The sequence below is a fragment of the Epinephelus moara genome, chromosome 3, assembly GCF_006386435.1.
Source record: "Epinephelus moara isolate mb chromosome 3, YSFRI_EMoa_1.0, whole genome shotgun sequence".
In the NCBI taxonomy this organism is placed as follows: domain Eukaryota; kingdom Metazoa; phylum Chordata; class Actinopteri; order Perciformes; family Serranidae; genus Epinephelus; species Epinephelus moara.
Window position 1 is genome coordinate 6,468,545 of NC_065508.1, and position 25,566 is coordinate 6,494,110.

The 25,566-nt window shown below is 41.2% G+C and overlaps 1 protein-coding gene across 6 annotated transcripts in view; it reads right to left on the reverse strand.

Moving 5' to 3' along the window:
* Window positions 1-25,566, reverse strand: part of tcf7 (transcription factor 7) — a 92,187-nt gene that overhangs the window by 20,087 nt on the left and 46,534 nt on the right. For all 6 annotated transcript variants that reach the window (XM_050037946.1, XM_050037936.1, XM_050037928.1 and 3 more), the window contains exons 4-5: window positions 15,493-15,619; window positions 3,000-3,087 (exon numbers count right to left, since the gene is read on the reverse strand). In XM_050037946.1, the coding sequence (XP_049893903.1) occupies window positions 3,000-3,087; window positions 15,493-15,619 (215 nt within the window). The remainder of the gene's footprint in view (window positions 1-2,999; window positions 3,088-15,492; window positions 15,620-25,566) is intronic.

A 25,566-nucleotide genomic window follows, 5' to 3' on the forward strand; every position in this document is an offset into this window, starting at 1 on the left:
TGTTTAAACTAAAAGGGTTCCACCAATATGTCTACCCTATGAGGCGGAAAATTGGGCCCCTCGGATCAACTCGCCAATCCGGCTCTGTGTGTCTAAACGCTCGCAGCTTGCCGGCAAAACGCCCCAACATTCGCGGAAAATCTGGCAGTGTAAAAGGAGCTATAGGCCAAACACTTACAGGCCATTGTTCCTTAAAGGGATAGTTCACCCCAAAATCAAAAACATATTTTCCTCTTACCTGTGGCACTATTTATCAGTCTGCATTGTTTCGGTGCAAGTTGGCGAGTGTTGGAGTTATCAGCCATAAAGATGTCTGCCTTCTCTCCAAGGTAATGGAACTAGATGGCACTTGGCGCACTCAAAGTGCCAAAAATACATTTGAAAAACTCAATAGCAATATTTCTTTCCAGAAATCATGACAGTTCCGACTGTCTGGAAAGACACATTGCTGTTGAGCCCCACAAGCCAAGTGCTGTCTAGTTCTAGGCAGACATTTCTATGGCCGATACCTCCAACACTCTGCAACTCACACCAAAACAATCTAGACTGATAAAAGCACTACAGGTAAGAGGAAAAATATGCAATTCAGATACAGAGGTGAACTGTTCCTTTAGGAGGACAGGAGGAAACTGTGCTACACTCTCACCCTTTGGTTGATAGAAGTTTAAGAGGCTTTGTAGCTTTCCCTTTAGCTCTCGTTTCACACTGTATTTAATAATCCAACACGTTTGCGAGACTTGAACTCCCACCACAGCAGTTGCCACTGCAAAGCTACATCCTTTCAAACAACAAAACCCATCTCAAATAATTCCTGACCCCCTCCTGCTCCGAGGCAACTACCCGACCAGCCAACAGGCCCGAGAGACATGTGGAGGTGGTCGTGGAGGGACAGGAGGGGAGACCAGGCTAATAGTGAAAACAACAGTTTGACATTTAACCACTCGTTCTCTATGTTCTCCCCTCCTCTCCTCCTTCAACAAAGATGCACACTACAAGGGGCCAAAACAAGCAGATAATCTGGGTTAAAGGAGATTAGCTGTTAATAATATTTGTGAAAATCCATAGTGAAGTGTCTGAAAAAGATAAAACGCCTGTAAATCACAGACTTGAGAAATGTCTGGGGACAGACAGCTCGTCCTACAGACACATGAAAAACAGACATAAACACACATGTATGTGTACAAATGCACAAAGTTTTAAGCTTCCGTTTCCAAATCTCCGTGACATTTGATGTAAGCCTTTAACTGTTCCTGCAGGGGATTTTGTCCAGGCACAGATGCTGTAGGTTGTAATAAATGGATTTGTGTTGATCCATAAATCAATGGAAGTCTGACATTACAAGTTCACAATCAACCAGCATGACATCGCTTGCTCACAATTGACTCAGAATTGAAACTCTAAGTGAAACGGCTAAATATGGAGCAGATGTGGCCGTTACAGACGCCTCTCACTACAGAACGTTCTTTACCCCTGCTGCTGCTGCTGCTGCTGCTCCATCCCCTAAGGAACAATTGGCAAAATCAAGACTCGGGCTTAAAAACTAAAACACAATGTCATGGATAAAAGCCAAAAACATGCTAATTTTGGTATCTAATTTGGGGGTCTTTGCTAGTTTATTCAAAGGCCTGAACCTGCCAACATTTCCCAGAATCCACCACATCTTGAGGAAGACGGTTATTCACATATTCAGATGTGAAGGTACTGTATTAAACAAGAATATTGCATTAACTCTTCTCCATTAGTAAGATGATCTCTGGGCAACAACATCCAGTTTTAAACCACATTAAGTCTCTTTACTGTTAATTTAATATTAGCCAGTAAAAACATGCACTCAGGGCACTTGCATGTGACTACACAGATAGAAACCTTCAGTGTCTGAAATCATGTTTGTAATAATTTGCTACTCAACACATTTGTTGTCATTTCTTTCACAATTTCACAGTTGTCGACATTCCTTTTGTTTTCACCAGAGGCCACGAGTTTAAGTACGAGTCCAAAACACAGAGGATCAAAGGAGGTGGTTTCCATGCCAACGGGGGCCTTAGGTTAGCTAATATGACACCAGGTGAGACAGTGATGTATGTAACACTGACCCAGGTCACAGTGTGTATGTGAATGTGTGTGTTGATGTAATGCTGCGGAGATGATGATGATGATAATGATGATGGTGTTTAGGAAGGTAGAGAAGAGTGATGAAGATTAGCAGATGACTTTTTTGGGGAAAATGAATGTTTGAGGGTGAGGGGTTAGATTAGTAATTGGTTAATGGTTCGAATTCTGTGATGGAAAAACACCAGAGTTTGGACTGAAAAGCAGAAGCATGTGTGTGGGGCTAAACTATATTTTACATTATTGATTAAACTGCTAATTCATTTTTCAACTTATCGATTTAATGGTCAATAAAATATCAGAACACAGTTTAATAATGGCCATCACAATTGACTAAAGTGCAAGATGACATATCCAGATTCCTTATTTTGTCTCAACCAACAGTCCAAAATGCAAAGATATTCAGTTTACTGTCACAGAACGGTCAGAAAAACAGGACAATCAAATGAGAATCTTCTAGTTTTTGTTACCTTAGAATAAGACGTTTATATCTACAGAGTGAGCGGGTCCTTGTCCACGGAGTCCGCCATGTTTCTACAGTAGCCAAGAATGGACAAACCAAACACTGGCTCTAGATAGGGCTATTTGGCTTTTTGCGTCGGTCACCATTGTTTGTGATTTATCAATCAATCATCAAAATAGCTACCAATTCATTTTCTCTCTATCAATAGATCGATTAATCGACTAATAGCTTCAGCTCTGCACTGATTCTCATCATGTGAAAGACAAACCTGTATTCCTTTCATGTTAGGGAAAGATTGTTGAGTTACACAGTGACAAGGTCATCACAAGTACACAAAGGACTGAGTGAGTCACAGCATGTACAGATATGTGTGTGTGTGTATGTGTGTGTGTGTGTGTGTGTGTGTGTGTGTGTGTGAGAGACTCACCAGCTCATGGAGGGAGTGATCTGGCCGACACCGCCTGGAGGGAGGGAGTAGTACCCTGAGAGGTCCTGGGACTGGTGCCTGTGAACGCCTGGAGGAAACACACACACACACACACACACACACACACACACATACATTAACACCACCATAATCACTCTTTTCTGTCTTGCATTTTGTCACTGAGGACATCATAAGTACACACACGCTTCATGAATGTTGCCATTTCTCTGTCTTTTTGTCTTTTAAACGCACACACACACACACACACACACTCGTCAGGTCACGTCCGCGGCCCCCAGCCCTGGTCCTGGGTCTGATAGGCTATTAGCACTATTAGTAGTCTGGGAACCTGCTATTAAACACAAAGATAGCCTGAACACAGGTCATCACACTCTTTTGTTCCCATCCTGTCTCAGTGCGTGTCTCAGAGTGTGACGTGAAATTGTGTCTGAGCGTGTGTGTGTGTGTGTGTGGGACCCTCCACTGGGAGCTGATGTCGCCAGTTGGTTTCACTGGTTTATTCTACACAAGTTAAGTTCCCACATTTGAAAAACACTCCACAGATACGAGCAGACACACACCCAAACACACACACACAAACAAACCATCTCACATTCTTCATCTCTACTTTTAGCAAAAAATGTTTTCCAACAAAAGAAACACAGACAGCTCGACTCTGTGCCCTCACACAGTAAATATCCAGTCTCTCTCTTTGTGCCCTTCAAAGGAAGTCATTTGTCAACAGGCAGCACCTAGCACTTAGCGCGGCCCGGCTGCTAACCTGTGTTTGCAGCAGAGGAATGCTCTCGATGACTGTAATTTGGCCGCGGCTCCGGGCCTGTTTCAGGACCCCGAGCCACTATAAATCTGGACGACAGGAATGTGACTGAGTCAGTCAACCTGTCTCACCACTGCGATCCTCCCTCCCCTCCCTCTGTCTGTCCCACCACGCCCTTCCTCCCTTCTCCTCTCCTCATCTTCTCTTACTGCCCTCCGCCCTTCCACTGCCCAGGCTATTTTCCTTCACGTTTCTGTGCTCCTTCACACCTCTCTTTTACCTTTTACCTCTCTTTTCCTTCCTTCCCTCCTATTCTCACACCTTCATTACACACCTGAACTCTTTTCCTTCCCTTCGTCCAGTCACAGGATTTATCCACCCCCCTATATTAGTTTTATGGTCTCTTCCACATCTATTCTCGCCTTCATCTCTTCATCTTCACCCAGTGATGCAGCAGGCTAACTGAGCACAACAATAAATAATTAAAAGTGTTACTGCTAGTGCATGAATCAAATTTGTTTACAACAAGACAGTAATAGATTGCCAACCAAATATCAAGAGTGACTTAACTAGCTAAAAATTAGGTCTGAGCCAAATGCACCAAAGGCATTAAACAAACATGACCAGCTGAGGGCTTCCACCTGTAAGCTCTGTATACATTACATTACTCTATACACATGTGGTGAATACATTTAAAGAGAGATAAGGGAGTACTAGAAGAGGGAGATGGGACTTTTGGCTCCCTGATCCCGACGGAAACATCTTCACATCACCAGTCTGTCACCGTTACATCATGGAGGAGTTTCAGACTCAGACACATAAACAAGCTTCAACATATACAGGCCTTTATCAGGGTAAATTCCACTTATTGTAAACACAGGGTTCACCCTCAGGCTGTGTTCACACTGACAGCACTGCGTGACTCCTTATTTATTTCCCTGGGAGCACTGCATTAATGCAGCGTGACAGTGAAACAGACAAACAAAAATGACTTCTGGTTGGAAAAGGTTTGGTCCTGACTCAACTTATGTGCAACACTAGTCTCTATATACAGACTCTACATTCACTGAATGAAGAGTCTGTTTGAAAGAGACTAGGCAAACCCCGGAGATCTTGCCTCCGGAAGAAGAGAGGAAGAGCCCTGGTTTCCGGTTGTAGGCTCTTTGTAGTCCGCGTGATATTGACCAATCACGCTTGAGCCGGCTGCAGTTGTTGCCAGGTTTAACAGTCCGTGCGGTGAACTAATGAGGCGGAACATAACTGGCGTCACTGCAAACTCTGAATCCATCGCAATGGTTCAGCATATTTACTTATATATAAACGGAAGTCAGAAACGGAAATTTGCCTCCTCCGCCCAAATCAAACCGGAATGCCAAAAAATCGGGGGTCTGCCCCCAGAGGCTGTATCGCCGTCTGCCGAAAGTCAGACGCCGAATACAGCCGATGGGTTCCGAGAATGGTGCAACACAAACAGTGCAACATTATTTGGCAATGCATCACTTCGGCCAATCGAATACGCGCAACATTTTGCATCTGTAGAGCTAAAAATGGAAGAGCCATTTCTTATTTCTCATAGATAATATTACATACGTCACAGTTGAAGCACTTCTATGCTGTGGATGAACATGACACTCCCCTATCAAACCATCAAAAGGTTCTTTGTTGTTCTGAAAATGTTGGCATAGCACTGCATTTAAGTTGAAGCTCTTAGCATACACCGATATGACTGTGACATTTTTGAGGACAGTCCCATGTTGAGAGCATTGTTCAAAGAAAAATTTGATTGGGGAATAAAGTGGGGAAGAACGCTCAACTCTAGGTACAAAATCTTGTAGCATGTAGCTTGTAGAACTGTGCAACTTCAGCAGTTTACCTTGCCTGCACTTAAACAAAGAAACAATTTGCTGCGAATATACCGTAATCGCTGTAGTCCTGCCTTAAAGGTGAAAGTATAAACAGCTGCTTGTCTTCAAACTGGACATGAACACAACCAACACACCATTTTGTTGCTTTGCCAGAGGGCTATCAAGAGTCTGAATGTGCCCTTAGGCTAGTATGGATTTTTCTGTCTATGTTAATACTGCAGAGGATAAAAGTGAACTGAAATAGCTTTTGATTAAACCTCAGATGATCTCAACAGACTGCCCCATTAAAGCATTTATAATAGATATCAACTGTGAAGAATACTGATGGATAGCAGCATTAATAACAATGAATGTTGGTACTTCTTTTGATACCGAGATGATGAACTTAACATCCTTTTTCGAAATCACCCGTGTTCCCTGAAATGACTGTGTGGATAACATCAAAACAGCGATCCTGAGCAGTTTTATTTTGACTGTTGATCAGTCACACTTGAATGTTTTGGAAACATGACACCGGTTTCTGTAAGTCACGTTTTTGCAGCCCTGTTTGTTGTTGGGAAACCTGCAGGGGAAAATTAGCGGCAGTAATGGGGCAGTTTTCTTTGGAATGCCCCTTTTAAAGCAGCCGTCTAATGACAGCTAAAGCAACTATCTCACGCTCTCCAGCATCTCGGGAAACAACTTAAAAGGGAAACCATTTGAGTCAAACCCAGCTCTGAGCTCAGTATCACAATGTGTGCATGTTATACCGAGACTCGAGGAGCTGAAAATAGTATTCCTGCACTGATAATGTGCTGCGGTGGTTATAACCACTGAGAGTGAAAGTGCTGCAGCATCTGAGCCTTTAAATGACTTGACAAGCAGCCTGTGTGGTGTACATAAAAGAGCCCAAGACCAGAAGAAACTTTGTAGTGTTGTCTTACAGTAAGGGCGGTAATGAGTGCTGAAAAATTTTACTCAAGTGCAGAAACTTTACTTTTGTTAAGAGCAAACATCAAACGTCACAGTAATAGCACAAGTCCTTTTTTTTTTTTTTACAGTGTAAAACTACCGATTACGCCGATATGACTCTTAATTTTTATCTTATTATTCAGCACATTTCATTTCAAATACAGTTTCCCTTTTACTCCATGCTGTTTTTAAGTAGAGTGACTCACACTCTCACCATCAGTCATCTGGAGAATAAACACAGGGTACTTTTTATTTGGTTTTCTCTTATAATTAAAAAGGAAACAAATTATTTCAGAAATTAGTTAAGCAATTGTAATAGCAAGAGCAACGGTTATTAGAGATTTTAAGCTAAGAAATGAAACGTAAAACTGAAACGTGATATTTCAAACTGCTCTCACAAACAGAGAAATGAAAGGAAACAGATCTGACTTATAAGGCTGCCATTATTCTATACCAATCCAATGAAAACATACTGAACTAACAACGAATAAGAAAACTGCACTCAGTAGTACCAGGTGACTAAAGCCCAGTTTCCACCAAGCAGTACGTACAGTTGAATTCAGTTCTGTGAGCGTTTTTTCCGTTTCCACTGTGAAAAGTTGTGGATGGTACCAATGGAACCGTTCTGTACCGTCCCCATTTTTGGTCACCCCTCTGTTGGGGTACCTAGCACACAGATCTGGTACTAAAAGGTGGAGCTGTGAACACTGCAGTCTGTTGATTGGTCAATAGCGAACGATCACTCTGGTCAGAGCCGAGCCACTGTTCCTATCATGGAGAGTTTTATCAGTAGACTGTAACTATAAAATGAAAGGATGTTTTGCTGCCTCTCACAGCAGCTGTAGTCGGAGAAAAATAATTCAGTGGGCCGACTGCCAGCGACTTTTAAAGTGGAATGTTTACTTGTAATGTTACTCGATGCATGAGTTGACGACTCGAATCCATCAGCACACCTTAAAATTTAATGTGACAACTTTGACCATTACTTTAGTTTTTATTGTCTCTCTTTGATGACATACACTTTTAGTAATAAGTGGATCTTAAAGCATTTAAAAATAAATACTAATTTCATCAGGATTATGTGAACTGCATATATTGTAATTCTCACTCGGAGAAAAAAAAAAACATCGGCTCCGGTGACGCTTAACCCCTGAGCTTGCCTGAGAAAGACTAAATGCACAAACCCGCTAAGTTTAAATATCCCATCGAGAGAGACTCTCAGGACAGCCTGTTCTTTGTTGTTCTGAAAATGTTGGCATAGCACTGCACCCCCCCCCCCTTATCTTATTTTTACTTACTTTACTTTATTCGATTTATTCATTTTTATTATTATTTTTTTAATTCTTTTAATTCTTTACTTGTTTATTTACTTAAATTTATTCATTTATTTATTTATTCTTTTCCCCTCTCCGTTTTGAGTACTTATGTGTCTACCTTACTTCAATTGTTAACCTGCTTATTTACTCTTTGTTTGTTGTCATTGTTTGCATGTCCTCTGTGTGCCTGGGTGTGAGTGTGTGACCTCTTAAGGGTTGTTTTTCTGTTCTGGGTGGGTGAATTTAGGTTGTTCTGGTGGGCGGGAATTAAGCTGGAACCTTTCTTCAGTACTTTGTTACTGTTGCTGTACCTCAACTATGCATCTGAATGTATTACGGGACCACTCCAGTGTTAAAATCAATAAAGAAATTTTTGGAGAAAATGTTGGCGTGCAGCCTCGTTTTGTGGACAATAAACGAGGTGCAGACTGATAAAAGAGGAAATACAGTGAGTGCTAGACGGAGCAGTGAGTGACAACAACATCGCCCACATTTAAGAGTACTGTTTGCAGTGGAAACACTAGGGTCTAGGTACCATCTCTAAAGGGTTACTTTTGGTTCCAAAGGTACCATACTGAAAGTGCTTGGTGGAAACAGGGCTTAAGTGGCTGCCCAGGTTGATCACTACCACTCTAGACAATTCTCAATGCCGTATGTAAAATATAGATACAGTATAATGGTGAGCATGAATGAACTATAATAACCACAAATTTTTGATCCATGTCAATCATAACTGGATTTCAGCGGAAAAAACTTTGTCTGCAGGCTACAGCACGACGACGTGGGAAATAGCACAATGAAAACGGACAGAAAAAGAAACCATTTAACTGCCTACATACAGAAGGTACTTATAGAGGAAGCACACATAAAGAAAAATGACCAAATCAACAAAATCTACAAGTTTACAAAACCAGGCAGGCAACTGCTCCGCCTCTGAAACACACCCGGTGTGGTATGATGCCGTGCTGGGAAGAGAATAAAACCAGGTCGCAGTCATGGCAGCGGGCACACGGCGCAGCTGCGCCTGGTGGCATTGTCCCTCCTGGGTCCCTTACAGTTCAGATGGCAGCAGAGATAACAAAAGTGGGGATTTATTCATCTCATATCTTGCTTAACATTAGAGTATCATAACACATCAGGTATGGAATTAATCTGCAGACACTCTGGTTCAAAAGAGACCAAACCTTTCTATTACTGTACTATTTTCAGCTGTGAATTCATGTGTGAATATTCACAGCAGCAGGACGGTGTATGTGGGCAATACTTGTTAACAGGACCGAGTAATTAAATCATTTATTTGCCGTCAGTAAGAAAAATAAGGAATATCACCATGCTTTGAAAATACTCAGAAATACAGTGACGATCCACAGTTATGCTCAGTTAAAATGCAGCATGCTGTTTGCAGCTTGTTATTTCGCACTCTGTACACACAAACCCTAATATGCTGAGAGCATACGAGACTATACACTAAGTGTTAACCAGTGTTCGTCTTGCACATAAAAGTGTGAGAGCGAGCAGGCATGTTTCATTTCTGCTTTTTCTCTCTGTGTTCTACGCTCTATTGTCCAAGCCAACAGTCATATAGAAACAGTCAAAGCAATGTGAGGGTGCTGGATCGACTGGAAACGAGAAACTTTTCAAACACATGTTGAAAGTGGTGTTAAGCTTGAGTGGAGAAAGGACTGAATTGAGTGGGCTGACCAGCTGGGCCGCACAATGACAAACACGAACCGACAGGATTAGGGATCATTACTTGACTTAAGTTATCTTAAACTAAATTTAATTTCCAAAAAAACTTAAATTTTTAGAAAATCTAAGATAAAAGTTTAAAATGTAACTTTAAAAATATTAAAAGCATATTTTACAGTGTTTTATAAACAAAAATGTTTTGGGTGACATTATAAGGTGAATGATGAGATCAGAAAAAGCACATTTTAAGTGCTTTTAACCCTGTTTAATCCTCCAGACAAAAACGTTTTCACTGGTCTCTGATAGCAAAAAAATGAGTCCAATTTTCCCACTCTGCTGTCCTGCTCTGTTGGCAGATTAAAACAGTGGTATCAGAGTGACCTTTTATTTTGCTATTATCAAATTACTATCCTTGCATGGGAACAACAGAACAAGTTCTCTGGTTACCACGGAAACTGGCATCCCTGCATCCCTGTCATTGTCACTGTGAGTCTCTTATTTAAAGTCTCATGCAGTATCGTATGAGGCGATGACGTAACGCGGCGGGGCTTAGGTGTGACAGGGTCTTTACCTCCTCCGTCATGCTTTGAAACTGCACTGCAGCTAAATTTGGAGCCGGGATTAGGAATAAACCTTTACCTCACCACAATTTCTGTGCGTATAAATTCACTGTTCTGGATTATCATAAAGTCTGAAAAGAAAAAAAAAACATCTTTCAGGTGATAGAAGATATTTCATGTTTGATAAATAAGGTGCAAGGAGCTGTTTTTTCACTGCTAAAGGAACATTTAGGGGTTTATTAAGCTCTAACACTACTAAAGGTCCTCCAGTAACTTTGTCACGCAGCAGTGAAAACAGACAGTGGGCACTGATGGAAACAACACAGGAAGTAAACTGTGCGGTGACAATAAGGTGAAAACTGTGAGCTCACGTACAACAAAGGAGGTTAAAGGAGGAGAGGATTCAACTTTGAGCAGATATATAATAAAAGATCTGTTCACAAACAATGCATGATTGTCACAGTAAGTGGCTGTCAACTACAATTAGATGGAACATCATACTGGCTTTCACCAACATGACGACAACATGACGCCCCTGAATGCAGAGTAACAGGAGTTAAACTTCTACATTGATGGTCAACCATTTGTAAGGATGGAGAAAGAGAAAAATTGTGATCATATCTCTGATTTTCGTCAGTCATGGGCAGTCTAATTACAGTCTAGGCCTGGAGAGTGAGACAAAGGAACTGGCAGAGCACAGAAATGACAAGAGATCAAATGATTAAAGAGATAAATACAGATGAGCCCCAAGGATATATAATTTGACACTTGTTCAGACAATGAACAATCAAAAGCTTCAGCTCAAAAATAATTTGCATCTATTTAAACACTACACTTACATTCTTGTAACAGTGTCTGAGAAGTGAGCAGAGAGCGTTTATGAGCACAAAGCACATCATTATTTGTCAGATGACGTTAAAAAACAGAAATCACAAATAAAACTGTTTTAAATATTCATAATTAGTGACTTCAGATATCACCAAACACATCCATCATTTGAGTTTTCAGGAGACAAAAACTCCAAATGTTGCCTGGTTGCTTGCTAAAAGCTACAGCCAAATATGACAGCAAAGGCAAAAAAAAAAAAAAAAAAACAATACCAGAATTCAACAAGTCTGGCGATATTTTTCTACAACAGCCATTAGTGTGAAGATTGAGCGATTAGATGGTGACAGCACTGAGAGAGGCTATGACAGCCTTAACATGATTATGATCATGATTCTTTTGTTAAATAAGTGACTAAAATGACAAAATTATTAGTTTTTTTGCTCAACTATGTTGACTGAAATGTTCAATATAATCTGATGAATAACCGAAAATAAAACGTCACACTTTTCTTTGACTAAAACTGTAGTAATTTAACTAGACTTAGTCATAAAATAAATTTGAGGAGTTGCAAGATAATGATCAGGAGAAAAAAAGCAAGAAAAAAAACTGTGCTGTACAATTTTTTTTTTAGAAATAATTTTTCTGATTTTCTCAAATGTTTGTTGTTTTCTTGTCGATTTATTGATCATTTCAATTTTCAGAGCATTCAAATATAGATATAACAAGGAAAATCAGTCTTTGCGAGTTGCGAGCTGGTCACAAAATGCAACCGCTGTCGATCACTGATGGGTCAAGAGCCATAAAGTTGTGGAACTGGTGACAATTTTTATGAAAAATCACATATTTTTTCATAAAAGCTATGTTAGAATTATCAGAAAGGCATGGGCCAAAACATCTGCTTTGCAGTTATTCAGTACACTACACCTATAACACGCCTTTAAATCACACACACATTCATTTGTTTTATTTATTTTCATGTATTTTCAGTTACTGCAGAGATCCAGCACTAAAGAGCCTCAAGTCAGCTTTCATCACACTTCCTCTTTAATCCTCTGAGTTTCTGCCAGCAGGTATAAAAAACCTATATTGATCCGTGTTGAGCTCAGCCATGCAGGAGAACAATCTGAAGACAGATGGGTGGTTAGGTGTGCCGAAAAATGACATCACTGATGAGGTAACCCCTACCTGTGAGGAGCTGACGAATGATATGAGGAGTGAGGTAAGGTGGTATGTGTGTGTGTGTGTGTGCACTGTATGATGTTCCTGACTGGAAACATTGTCAGAATTCAGGTGAGATGGTTTGAGGAAGGTTGTGTGCAGCTGTGTGTGTGTGTGCCTGTGTGTGTAAAGGGGTTAGAAGCAGGTGGCTCAGCCTGTCATTAAGGGCTGAGTCACTGTGTTAGCATCACTCACAGACACACACACACACACACACGTACGCAGGCACACACAAAGAGTCTAGACCAGACAAGGGGAGTGTTTTTGGAGGATAAGGGGGTTTCCAGACGGAGCAGGCAGAATATTGCCTGAGGTCACACTCCAATATCTAATCAGAGCCAAGAAAAGACTTTTGTTCAACTCAAGTTTTTTTTTCTTCTGTTGCTGTCAACCTCTTCCTCTCCTCCTGCTTCCTCACTTTCCTCTGAAAAAAGGTTCTCGCTTTTGCCGTCATCATCACTGTCAAAATCCTTCAATGATTGTTCAGACTCAAGAACTGCCGCGGCATAAACTCTCTGAAGTTTCTGAGGGAAAACCTGAGCAGTGTTAGACAACCAATGAATTCACCTCACCATATCAGGGAGTGATTTCATGGTTATCAGCTGTGTTAAATTGTGAGTTATATGCTGCCGACCTCTGCCCACACTCCAACTTATCTCGTCTTTTTACTATTTGCTGTTGTATTCTGCATCTTGTGTTTAATTATTTGTACAAATAAAGTTGTAATAGCTAACTTGTGACTGCACAGTGAAGAATAGTTTTGTCTAATAAGCTTCTGACTCTTAAAAATGTGTGTGTTGCTAAAATTGTTGGAATATTCATGAGACACAATAGCATTTAAATGTTAGGCAGAACAAAAGGCACCCAAATGATTTGCCTCCTTCATACAGGAGATATGCGTGTGATATTATGACATGCTTTTGGACAGTTGTCACTCTTGTTGTCACTGCTAATGAAAAACTCCAACTTGTATCTGAAGTTTATAATCTGCACTTATAAACCTGAGAATTACACTGAATAATGTCCAATAAAGTAAATGTGCTCATGGAAAAGCTCTGGTCCAAAATAAAAATGTTTAGTGTCACAGATGTAAAAGAACCAGATGGAAAAGATAAAGAGAGCTGGATGGAGTGTGCCAGGACGGTGCCCGTTCACTCCAATAAAGGTTGCTTAACCAGAACATATGCCAAAAAACTTTTTTCTCTTCCTGGTTTTACCTCCTTGTCGTGTGGCCCTCAGCATATGTGCATCATTGTCTCTTTCCCTTGTACCATAGACTGTACATTGAGATGACTATGTTTGAAGAAAGTTTTGCAGTTGTGAAATCTTCATGGTGTAAAAATTCAACTCAAACTAGAAGAACAGCAACCGAAAATGTCTGCATAAAAAGCCGCCATAAAACAGGGACGATAAGTGATTGTTACTGCCATGTCGTGCCACTGTTAGTGTTTAGAAAGTGCTGCCTTACACATGTTACATGTCAAACTAGAGGCCAATTTTGTTGTGTTACATGTCATGCCTCTTTTGCTTCAAGGACACTGGCATCAAAAATCACACCCTGGGACAGAATGATGCCACCGTTGTTTGATTCTGTTTAAAAAAGCAACGGCAGCGAAATGAAGGGACTTCGTAACAGCCCCACTGCATGATCTCTGTGTAAAAAGGGCTGCTCATACACACCAACACAAGGCTCTAGGGGCAATTTGTCATTCAGCATCTTGCTCAAGGAAGCTTCAACACGTGGACAGGAGAAGCTGGAGATTGGACCACCAACCTTGAGATTAGCAGACACCTGAATCTGCCACTGTGTATCCAGCTCTCTCAAAAGAGAATTCGACTGATACAGATGAACCAGAGATATCGTCTTTCTCATTCCAGATATTCTAAATTCAGGTCAAATCCTGGCACCTACATTACCCACAATGCAACTTGAATACAAACAGTTTGACCTGGGATTTTAGTGTGTACTGCTAGTGGTGGCTAAGCCTCGTGCCGCTAGCCTCGAGCAGAGAGGAGGAACGGGCTGCAGAGTTGTGGTAGACGACTTTATAACTCCACACCTCCAAATTTGTTTCATTTTTATTTTTGTAGTCTTCAACTCCAACCAGTTTATCAGATTTTGTGCAGCTCCCTCTGGAGCCTCTAAAGACTTTTTTTCCCCCACACATGCAGCAGTACTCCCAAAGACCTAGGACCAGACTTTGATGTGTAAAATCAGTTGAGCTCCCCTTTAAAACATGTATGGCTGGTCCTCTGGGGACGATGAATGTGCTCAGCAGATTCAATGGCAATCTGCCTCTTAGATTTTTAAAGTTTGACCCTGACAGTGAGAAAGATTTTTGGCTGGTGATGCCAGGGGAAAGATTATTGGGATGCCAAAATCCTCTTGGGATCATGAATACATTCAGCACATTCGACAGCAATGTGGTCAGTAGTTTAGATATCTTGCACTGGAGCAAAGTGTGAGACGTACAGCACAGGGAGACAGATGGACCAACCAACTCTGCCACCCATTCAGCTCCGCCTTCTGAAAGGCAAAAATCCTACAGTGTTTAAATGTCAGGGTGTGTTTGTTTGTGACTTTCAAACAGAGCACAGTGTGTGTTTGTATGTACAGCGCTTGCTAAGGAGAACCTTGTGTGTGCTGCAGCGATGGCTTGTGCGATTGTCACTCTAATTGTTTCCATCTTTGTGTGTGAGTGTGTGTGTGTGTGTGTGTGTGTGTGTGTGTGGCTGGCGGTCCCTTCAGAGGAGCAGGCCACTTCAGAGCAGCCATGGAACCGCCACAGGCTGACGGAGCCGGTGCTGCCACTTCACACACTGTGTGCGTGCCTGAATACATGTGTGTGTGTCCATGTGTAAGGAGAGGAGGGGGGGGTGGAGCTGACGAGCATGAATGTGTGTATGTGTGTGTGTGTGTGTGTGTGTAAGAGACAGAAAGACAGGGAAAACAAGAATATGTATTACATTTGTTAAATCATAGTTCGTGTGTTTCTAATAAAATACAATGCTTGTGTGTGTGTGTGTGTGTGTGTGTTGTGTGTCTATGTGATGAATGACGTGTCGACAGTACAAACAGATCGCAGTGTGTATGTGGACGAGGATTTCAGCATCAATTCAGCAGCTGTCTGGGGTATGTCTGTGTTTACTTGTGTGTGTGTCCTCTTAAATGTATGTACTTCTGTATTTTAACAAGAATCCAGCCGACAGTACGTGTGTGTACACAAACTTCTGTCTTTTGAGTGTGAATGCAGGTATATGTGTAAACGTATGCGTGTGTGTTCTCACCTGTCTTCTGGCTCATGTCTGTGGGCAGGTGTGGAGGACTCGGGCTGAAGTGCTCGTTGCTGTAGGGCAGGAGGGACGTCAGCGGGTGCATCCCGTGAGACTGCTGCACCACCGACACTTTGTTGGACTGTTCACGAGACACAAAGATACAAAATCAATTTAGATAGCACGACTTCACGACTTCCGACTTTTTTCATGCTGACTGATATACTGACAAACAGGGTTGCAGGTGCTCTGCTTGAGGTGAGTCACAAACACAAACAATCAGTTTTTTAGTTCAACGGTGTTACATCAAACAGTAATTTTACAGTCATTGCACTCATTATAAACATGCACTGTTGTGTGAACCTGCTACGGGACTTTCTCACAGTCAAGAAGAAAGCCATCTTATGTTAAACATTAATAAAGCTCTACTAAAGAAGCTTCTAAACTACCTCACATCTATTTGAATCCAGTAACTTCAGTACAAGATTCAGTAACCACTAACCTGAGTGCGTTTTGGCACTATGCACCAGAGGTGTGGACTTCAGTCACATGACTTGCAGTTGAGTCAGACTCAAGTCACAAATTTGACGACTTCAAACTCGACATGACAAAACTGAAAGACTTGCAACTGGACACTTGACTTGGACTTAAACACCAGTGACCCCTGACTTCACTTGGACTCGAACCTTTTGACTTCAGAATACTTCACATCTTCCCACAAACCCAAATATTAAAAAGTATGTTATTTAAAAAGAGTGCCACAAATCAATTAATTTCCCTTTTTTACTTGAATCATCTATTAACACTATTTATTCCCAGCAAGGTGACACTTAATTTTCCAGATCAACTTTGTTTAGACTAGTCTGACAGCATCCAATCAAGTTGCAGGAAAGAACCATGAAGAACTAACATTTCGTGGAGTGTATTTTGACTCGTTTAGGACTCGTACCTCAAAGTTGTCAATCTTGACTTAAGACTTGTGCAAAGATACAAGACTTAATTGTGACTTGCAAAAAAATGACTTGGTCCCACCTCTGCTCAGCAGCTTTTAATAAAATGAACTGCAAACTAGAGTCTTTCGTTTCCGTTTAACGATTTTTTTGTCAATGATTCCTGTTACTGTCTCTTTTAATTCCTTGTTCAATGCGGAGTTGTGTTGCTTCTGTTTTGCTGATTGTGTTCTTGTGAATATTTCTTGTAAGCGGGCCTCTCTTGGAAAAGAGATTTTAATCTCAAGAGACTGCTCGATTAAAAGAAGATCAAAGATGAACAAATAAATGTATTTTAAAAAGTGCAGCAACTTTGATAAAAAAGGTGCGTCAAAGTTAAACCAGGAAGCAACTTTTCATGATTTAAACTGTCAGCTTGGGCAATAATTTTACCATCAGAGAGACTCATTTCCCATATCTTTGCAATTAAATATCTAAGTAATTAAAATGCTGAGTGAATGTTATGAGGGACGAAAATATTGTGTAAAAGACAGAAAATAAGACCCAGATGCAGGACTGATTACTTAAATTAAACAGGACTCAATATGTTTTATAATTTGGTTTATAAGGTTGGTTGATTATTTTTTGTCAGACACATGAAGGATTCAGCAAATGAAAACTAAGAATTTATTCATTTTAGTGATAATAATTTGAAAAAAAAATAAAATTAATTGCTGATGATGTTGGGAAACGTATTTCAGAATTTCAAGATTTAAAATAAAGTCTATTTAGTCAAAGATTGATAAACATGATCAAACACAGTGGTGCATATTTTCCTTTCTTTCATATGCTAAAATATAAAATATTACATTCAACCAGAAACCAACATGAAATGATTTATTCTATCTCTTTTCTTCTCTTAATTAAATCGATATTTAAAGATGCGAGATGAACACAAAGATACTAGTGTCATTCGCTTACAATATTTCTGCTTCTATCCACTCGCAGGGACGTTTGCATTTGCTTGCAGACACAAAAATCCAGCTGAACACACACACACACACACACACACGTACAAGAAGGAAAGATGCAAGAGAAGAAAGCTGGACATCTTAAACCTGGTTTGGAACAAACATATGGGCTGTGCTTTGCTACCACTGGTTTTCAGTGGAGCAGGGAGGAGGAGGAGGAGGAGGAGGAGGAGGAGGCCCATTTGATCGATAAGTCTTTGATGATCAAGTGAGGCTGCGTGCGAGCTTGTTTGCTTTCATGTTTCTGTTTACAAATGGCTTTCAATAAGTTACGTGAAATCTAGTTATTGCTAATGCTCACAGCATGCTGGCTGACATATGATACGTCACGGCGGTTTGCAATGTTGAAGGCAGCTAACCAGGCAGCCTTGGACAGAGTTACACTGCGTATGTTTGAACCATGCCGTGTGTGTGTGTGTGTGTGTGTGTGTGTGTGTGTGTGCGTGCATGTGTGCGGACTGGGCAGTGTAACAGATTCTGTGGGAGGAGAGTATAAATATGCGTCTTTCTGTGCGAGTGCAAATGTGTGTTTGTAAGTGGGTGGATGTGTATGGCTGGGTATATTTGTGTGTGTGTGTGTGTGTGTCTCCAAGCTGTATTAAGGCTTTGAAAGCTTGGCAGTGCTGCCGATTTTCATGTATACGAATATATCTGAGAAAAGTTTTTCAAGTTTTGTATTTTGTACACTGAGATGGACAAGCCTGTGTGTAATCGTGAGTGTGTGTGTGCGTGTGTGTGTGTGGAGTGTGTAACATCAGCACTACAGAGGGGCAGATCTGGTGCTACTTGCTGGGCCTCCTGCTGAGTTACAAAGTGAATACCTTATCACTTAAAGGCAGAGCTTCCACACGCTACACTCCACATTAACACACGCACTCACGCACACACACACACACACACACACACACACACACTTTCAACAGCTCCTTTCCTATCCGTCAACATCTTAAACTCCCTTTCACTGGCCAAACACACACGCACACACACATACACAAACGGACCCTCATGTGTATGCTACACGGCTAGCTGTGGAGCTAAGATCAAACTGCTAAACCGCTTTTAATGTCCAGACACATGAAAACAAAACGCACTGCCTCTGTACCGGAGAGCTGAAGGGTGGGAGGTTTGAGGGTTGTGGGAGGAGATGCAGGGGAGGTGGTGGTGTGGGAGCAGGGTGGAGGTGGTGGTGAGGTTTTTAGATAAGGTGGTCTGCATTCATTACAACCTGAAGTAGCCTTCAGAGATGGAGAAGGGGCGTTGGAGGGTAAGGAATATGCAACGATTTTGACAGAATGGTCACCTCATGGGATGAGAACACCCAGATGAAACACCTGTTGTCATGGTAACACATTATGAAACAATTTGCTAAGGATGATGTGCTGTTCGACATGCCGGGCGGAGTCACATCTGGTGCTGTGTTCGAGTCATGTGAGATGGAGGCTGGCAACGGGAAAGAACCCCTTATTTACTTTTTGGGAGTGTTCACTTCAGAAAACGCGAGGTGGCTGTATGAAAAAGTTAAAAATGCAGAATTGGTCTGACGAGGACTAAAAATACTGAGCATGGTGCGAACAGAAACACTATTAAAATCTGCGCTTCATTATCTTTAACACTGGACTTCTAAAGAACCCCAATAATTTTTAATTAATAACTTCCATACAAAGAGTCGTGGCAGTTCATGTTGTGTTTAAGCCCCCAGCTGTTAGACAGCACTGTTGTTATCTTTCACCATTTGTCTCTTGGGGCCATCGCACATCAAGTCTGTACTTTTTGTCCGATTTTGTTGAACACAAAATTTCACAAAAATTCAACCTCATGCTGGATCAATCATGTTCACTCATCGACTCTGAAACTTCCATCCGTCATTAAAGTTTATGAAAATAGAGCTTAATATTCTGTCCAAAGCTTTTACAGTTGTTTAGGACCAAGAGGCAGTGAAGACAATGTGGTGATGATGATGATGAGGAGGAGGATGTTAATAGACGATGAGGACCGCACACACAGACAGACAATATGAGGACAGAGAGGGACGACGGCTCAACCCCCTTCAGGTGACCGTGGTGCCGAACGCCAGATGCAGGCAGAGAGTAGCGACCGTCTTGCTTCTCTCCACTGGAGATGGAGAGAAGCTGGGGAACTACTGTGTCTTTTCATTTTGTCTGGTGTTGCGAATTTTCATGCAGCAGAGACAATAAAATGCATCAGATTTGGTGTGCAAGGTCTCTGTGCGTGACTATTTTTATCAGTTGACAGATGAAAAAAACGCCTAAGAAAAATATGGACTGCAACGTAACAACATATCGCTAGCATACATGCAAAGAACACGGGCCTCTAACATAAGCAGAGTCATATAGGGTGTACCAATAGCTCCTAAAATAGATTTTAAAAAACACAATATATGGCTTTGCTTACAGTATGAATCGAAACCCCTGTATCATGATAATATACAGCCTCTATTTCTGTCATTCAGCAGTAACTTTGATGTATTGGAACTTTTACAAAAATTGGAATCTGGATGTCGATACTGACGGGTATGTAGAAGCCAGAAACTGGCAATTAGGCAACTCCGACCTGACACCAATGCAGTGTAACCATTGTTTAATTTGTGCAATGTGCAACTTTTCATTTTCAGCAGTAGCAATGACATTTTGCAGGGAAAATCCCAAAACTGGGTAGTTAGCATCAGCAGTGAGCGGCAACAGAATGCGTGAGCTTACATGTCATAAAAATCTGACTGAACCTTGAATGTCAAGAGTCAGAGTTCATGACTGCAACAAAAAAAATTTAAAATAGTTATTGCATGTTGAGTAAGAACACAAATTGCAAACTGAAAACCACTGCGCACACCACTGGAAACCAGTATACATGCAGAAACATCAGCATTCACACACCATCCAGCAGATGTGAATACTACACATATACAGAATGTAAGTGTGAATTACTGCACACAAATCACACCTCACCTGCATACACACATATTCTACTTCTCGACAGATTTTGCACATATGGATGCAAACACACACACACATACAGACACACACACACATCTGTGCAGGGCTACTAGGAGCCTTCAAAAGTAGCTGTGGCTCCGTTTCACGTGCTGAGGTCGATGTAGCCGTTTTGCTGTAACATTATAGCCGCAAAATCGTCCATTTATGTTTCCTCTCTTCCTCGGGGTAATTAGCCGGCCTTGAAGTGGCTTTCGCTGCGCCTTCCTTTTTTTACACACACTCAGGGAGGCTGACTGAGAGCACTCATTTAACCCATAATTATCAACCCCTCTGTATTTAAAAAAAATCCCCCCCCCTCCTTCCCTCCTCACCCCACCACACACATACACTCACACAACTTACACATAATTACCTTAGCTGAAACAAACGAGTGTGTGCATGCATGTGAGGGACACACACACACACACACTCACAAAAGATCAAATAACACTTTGGCATCTTTGAAACGGAAACTTGCAGCTATGTTTTTGGTAACAGAAGAGTAACACATATGTTCAGGTGCACGCACTTACACACACACACACACACACACACACACACACACACACGCAAAGATGCAATGGAGGGAAAAGTTCACTCACCCTTTAATTTACAGGAGTGGAGTTACCCACCCTTGCAGTCAGACATAAATTGTCAGGGAATAAATTCATAGCACAAATCAATAGTAAATACAGGGTTTTCAACTGTGACCGGCTGAACCTTCATTTATTTATTTATTTTATTAGGAATATAAAATGCATGAGGACCAATCTGCTTGTAGGAACCACCGCTTTTGAGCAAAGACCAATATGGGATGTTTCAGTTGTAAGGACAGTCTGAACTGGTGAAAAAATATTTTAAGATGTTCAGACGGAGATCTGCTTCACTCAGTTTTAGGTTTCTGATATGAACAATATGAGTCACACCCAATTTCAGCTGCAACTGTCAGGTGTGCCCACCTGTAGATGCTTCTCCCTCATATTTCTGATTTTACCACCATCTGTGTTCTCTGCAGAAAATCTACAGTGAAGCATTTGGAACACATTGGACGCAGAGTAGAGACACGAAAGGGAGTCAAGACACGGCAGCAAGAACGTGACTCTGATGTGCACTGATGTTTTCACGAGCGGGTCCCTGTTTTGTTACCTCTGCCTGCCGTAAGTCTAAAGGGGATCATGCATTTGGTCGTGCGTATATGTGTGTCTCTCTTCGCAGCTAATCAGGTGCAATATTTTGTCGGCATGTTTATGACTGTATGGACCTCCTGTGGTTGCTGTGATTCACAATTGTTGAAAAAACTGTTGTATGTTGAATGTTTTGTACCATCGCTGACTGCCGACTTCTCACTCTTAACCCGCCTCTTGACCTTTACCTTGTCTGTTGCAGGTCACATTTTAGGCTTTGTTGTGGCTCATAACAGACGTCCATAGAAAAGTTTTGTCTCATTTTGAACTGGAGCATCTGCAGATTAATTCCATACCCGATATGTTATGATCCACTAAAGATAGGCACAATACAAGATGGATAAATCCCCATGTTTTGTTATCTTCGCTGCCATTTTGACTGCAAGGGAGCAGGGACAGTTCCACCGGCCGTAGCTCTCTGCGGTCCGGCTGGACACGGTTTTGTTCCGTCTTCTCTATGACATCATACCACACCATGAGCATTTCAGAGTTTCAGTGTTTTGCCTGCCTGAAGGAGATCTGCTTTCAGCGGAGTGCATTTACTATGTATGTATTGTTCATGCAAAGTGATACACATCCCTGCCGCCTGTTCACGCTGTTCTGTTGATGGACAGTTGCCAGCAGTACAATGCAAGGAAATGTAGCAATTTCCCAACAACAGCAGTGAGAAGGACGACTGAAAGTTAGCAAACATAGATGTGTATGTGTGTATACTATAGTTTTTAAATGTGTTTTAAATGTACATTGTTTGTCTGATGTTGAGCCTTGTCAGAGCAGAATGTATGTTGCTTTGTGGCAGCCAATTAAGTTTATCTTATCTAATCTTATCTACTCTAATTTAAACAATGCACAATTAGGAATGATTCATGCGGAAGAAAATGCATTCAACACTGATACACACAGTGAATACGAGGTACACGAGGTATCTTTAACATAAGTTCCACAGTGTCTTTGGAAGTAAAGAAACAATAGTCGGTGCACATTGGTGTTTTTGATACATTCATACACTAACTACATAGAAAAGGGTCGTAGCGTACTGTGTATCACTGTACATACATTAATCATGTAAGCAGCCATACACATGAAGAAACCCACTGCCAAACACCAACGGCAGCAGCGCTGCATAATAAATCTCCTGTTTGTAGATTACATCAAAGATGTAATTACTTCAAAGACACGATTACTTAAAAAGGTGTTGATATCTAATTGAAATTTTTAAAGTGCGTCAGGAAATCGTACATGTCGCCCTCAGTCCCTCTGTAGTCTAATTTCACTTGAAAGGCCTTTGATTTATCAGCATATTGTTGCTGCCTTTTATCTCCACTCTATTTGAACAGAAATCTGCCGCTGAATACAAGAGTTAATGGGATCTCAGACATCACTTGTTTGTAATGACGGCCCTCCACCTTGACCCTGGCACACACACACTTGTACGTATGCATTTCACATACACATGCGTGCAAAGAAACGCAGTTGCACACACGTGCGCGCGCCTTCATTTAGAGGACCTTATGCTGATAAAACACCTCTAATGTATTCTTTAGTTTTCAATTGACACACTAAGTAGATCTGTCTCTTTTTATATTTGAAGCGGAAATTAAAGCGTCCCCCCTTTTGTTCCCCCCCTCCAGAGTGCTTTTGAGTCTAATGTCTTTAATCTCACATTTCACGGAGATGGCACATTCAAAACACTCATTCACTCTCTTTCTTTCACGGTCATCCTTGCCCTGGTGTGGAGGGAATAATAAAAAAGAAATAATAATAATACGCACAGTCGCTGGGAATTAATGGTGCGTTCACCTTGCTTCGCGCGATCCTTTCAAGTGGCTGCAATCAAACTGCTTTGCAGGAAAGAGCTTTCTCACAAAGAGATCTGAGCACGACGGCGTCATGTTTTGTCATCAAATGAATTGAGGTTGCACTTAATAAACCGTCCGTCAAACACAAATGAAAACAACCATTTATAAACCATGTTTTAGTATGTGAATTGAACCAGATCTGTGAATTAACTGTTGCAACAAACGTGCCACTTGAGAAATGAGAAACTGGTGGCTCCTTTTAGGGAATAATTGCCTTGGTTGTGGTGCAACGAAGTATATTCTAAATCTATGATAAGACTTCAAAAATAAAAGCAGATTGGAAGATAAAATTATCAAGGTTTTTATTTGTTAAAATTTATTTGATATTCATTACATTATGCTTTCAATGAGATTTCTACTTTTGGGGCATCGGTGGCTTAGTGGATAGGCGCCCCATGTACAAGGCTGTTGCCGCAGTGGCCCGGGTTCGACTCCAGCCTGCGTCCATTTCCTGCATGTCACTCCCCCTCTCTCTCCCCCCTTCACACTTGTCTGTCCAGTCCATTAAAGGCTAAAATGCCCAAAAAATATCTTTAAAAGAAAAAAAAAAAGAAGAAGAAAAAAGAGATTTCTACTTTTGAGCACCAAACTAAAAGTGTGAAAATGACCTCTTTTTACAATTTGTATGTGTCATAAAAAGGTTTCCCACCTTTTTTCTCCTCTGAATCATCTAAATGAAAGTGAAATAAAACACCAGCTCAGACAAAACACTTCTGAAATGAAGTGTACTTTTTCACTTTGACCATTATTATTCTCCTGAGATCTTCTCTGGTATGCATCTGTTCAGTTTGTTTGCAGCCACATTGTTCTACCGACACCATCCCTGCTGACCAGACAGAACAATGCAGCGTACAGGTGAGACGTGACAGCTCAGATGCTCACTGTAAATCTAAATATGCACCTAGAAAGTGGAGATCTGGATTGCAAAAAGATAAAAAAGAAAGCTGTAGCTGCGTCCAAAGCCGATGCTTTGTCGAGTACCATCTCTCCATTGTGTCAGAATATGAATTTCAGAGGGTATTCAGTCGAGATTATTTGGTCGCTATGCTCTCGTCGGACCAAATTCTCATTAGTCGAATAATCGCCGTGTTACTAAGTTACCTGTAAAAATGGGGGTGTTTTGAAAACACCCCCGTTGATGACAGAAAGTTGAACTTGCCCACCCTCACGCTCAGCGTCGCGGTGACGCAGACCTCCTGTCTGTTTCTGTATACTGACACCATTTCCCTCAGTGGAAACGAAGCTTGTATTTACTTGTATTTCACAGATAGGAAACAATAAATTGTGAAGACAGTAAAGCCTCCGCTGAAATAGCATTTTAACTCGTGTGTGTGATTTATCCTTCAGGGATTTATACTTCAAGTGTTTGTCTGTCAATGCTGCGATTATGTGTTTGAAATTGTCTCTATTAAGCCATATTTAATGTGTGTTTAATGTGAGTTTTGAATCAACTATATAAATAAAGTTTGATTTGAACTAAACCTTACAGCTCTTAACACAGCCTTCCACCACTGACTAGTGTTTTGGAGGTGTAACTGCAGAGTGACACAGACACACCACCGCAGAAGTAAAAATAACGTGCAGATTTTTTTTTTTTCCCACGACTAATCGATTAGTAGAAGATTATGTACGACTTCAGTCGACCAAGATTTTCTTTGGTTGACTACAGCCCTAATTTTCTCAATGACTGTTCGACACAATGTAGATTCTTTTCTTTCTTTGTCAAAGTAGCACGTGTCAAGTGTCAAGGTAGTTGAAAGTGGAAATCCATTTTTGCACCTCTTCAGTGTCCTTTTAAAGACACAAATGTACTGCTCTAACTACAATTACGCTTCATTTTAGAGGTCAAAGACACCACACACAAACATGTACACCACACACACACACACACACAAGGGGTATATACACATGATGAGTGTTGGGGTTTGTGGGGTGAAAAAACCTCTGAGTCTAACAGCGCGGTAAAATTCCCCACACCTGCACGCAGGGAGAAAGTGCAAAAGAGAGAACGAGAGAAACAAAGACGAGAAAGAGAAAGAAAGAAAAAAACAGAGGAGAATATGAGGTGGCAACTCTTCACAAGAGAGACCTGAGAA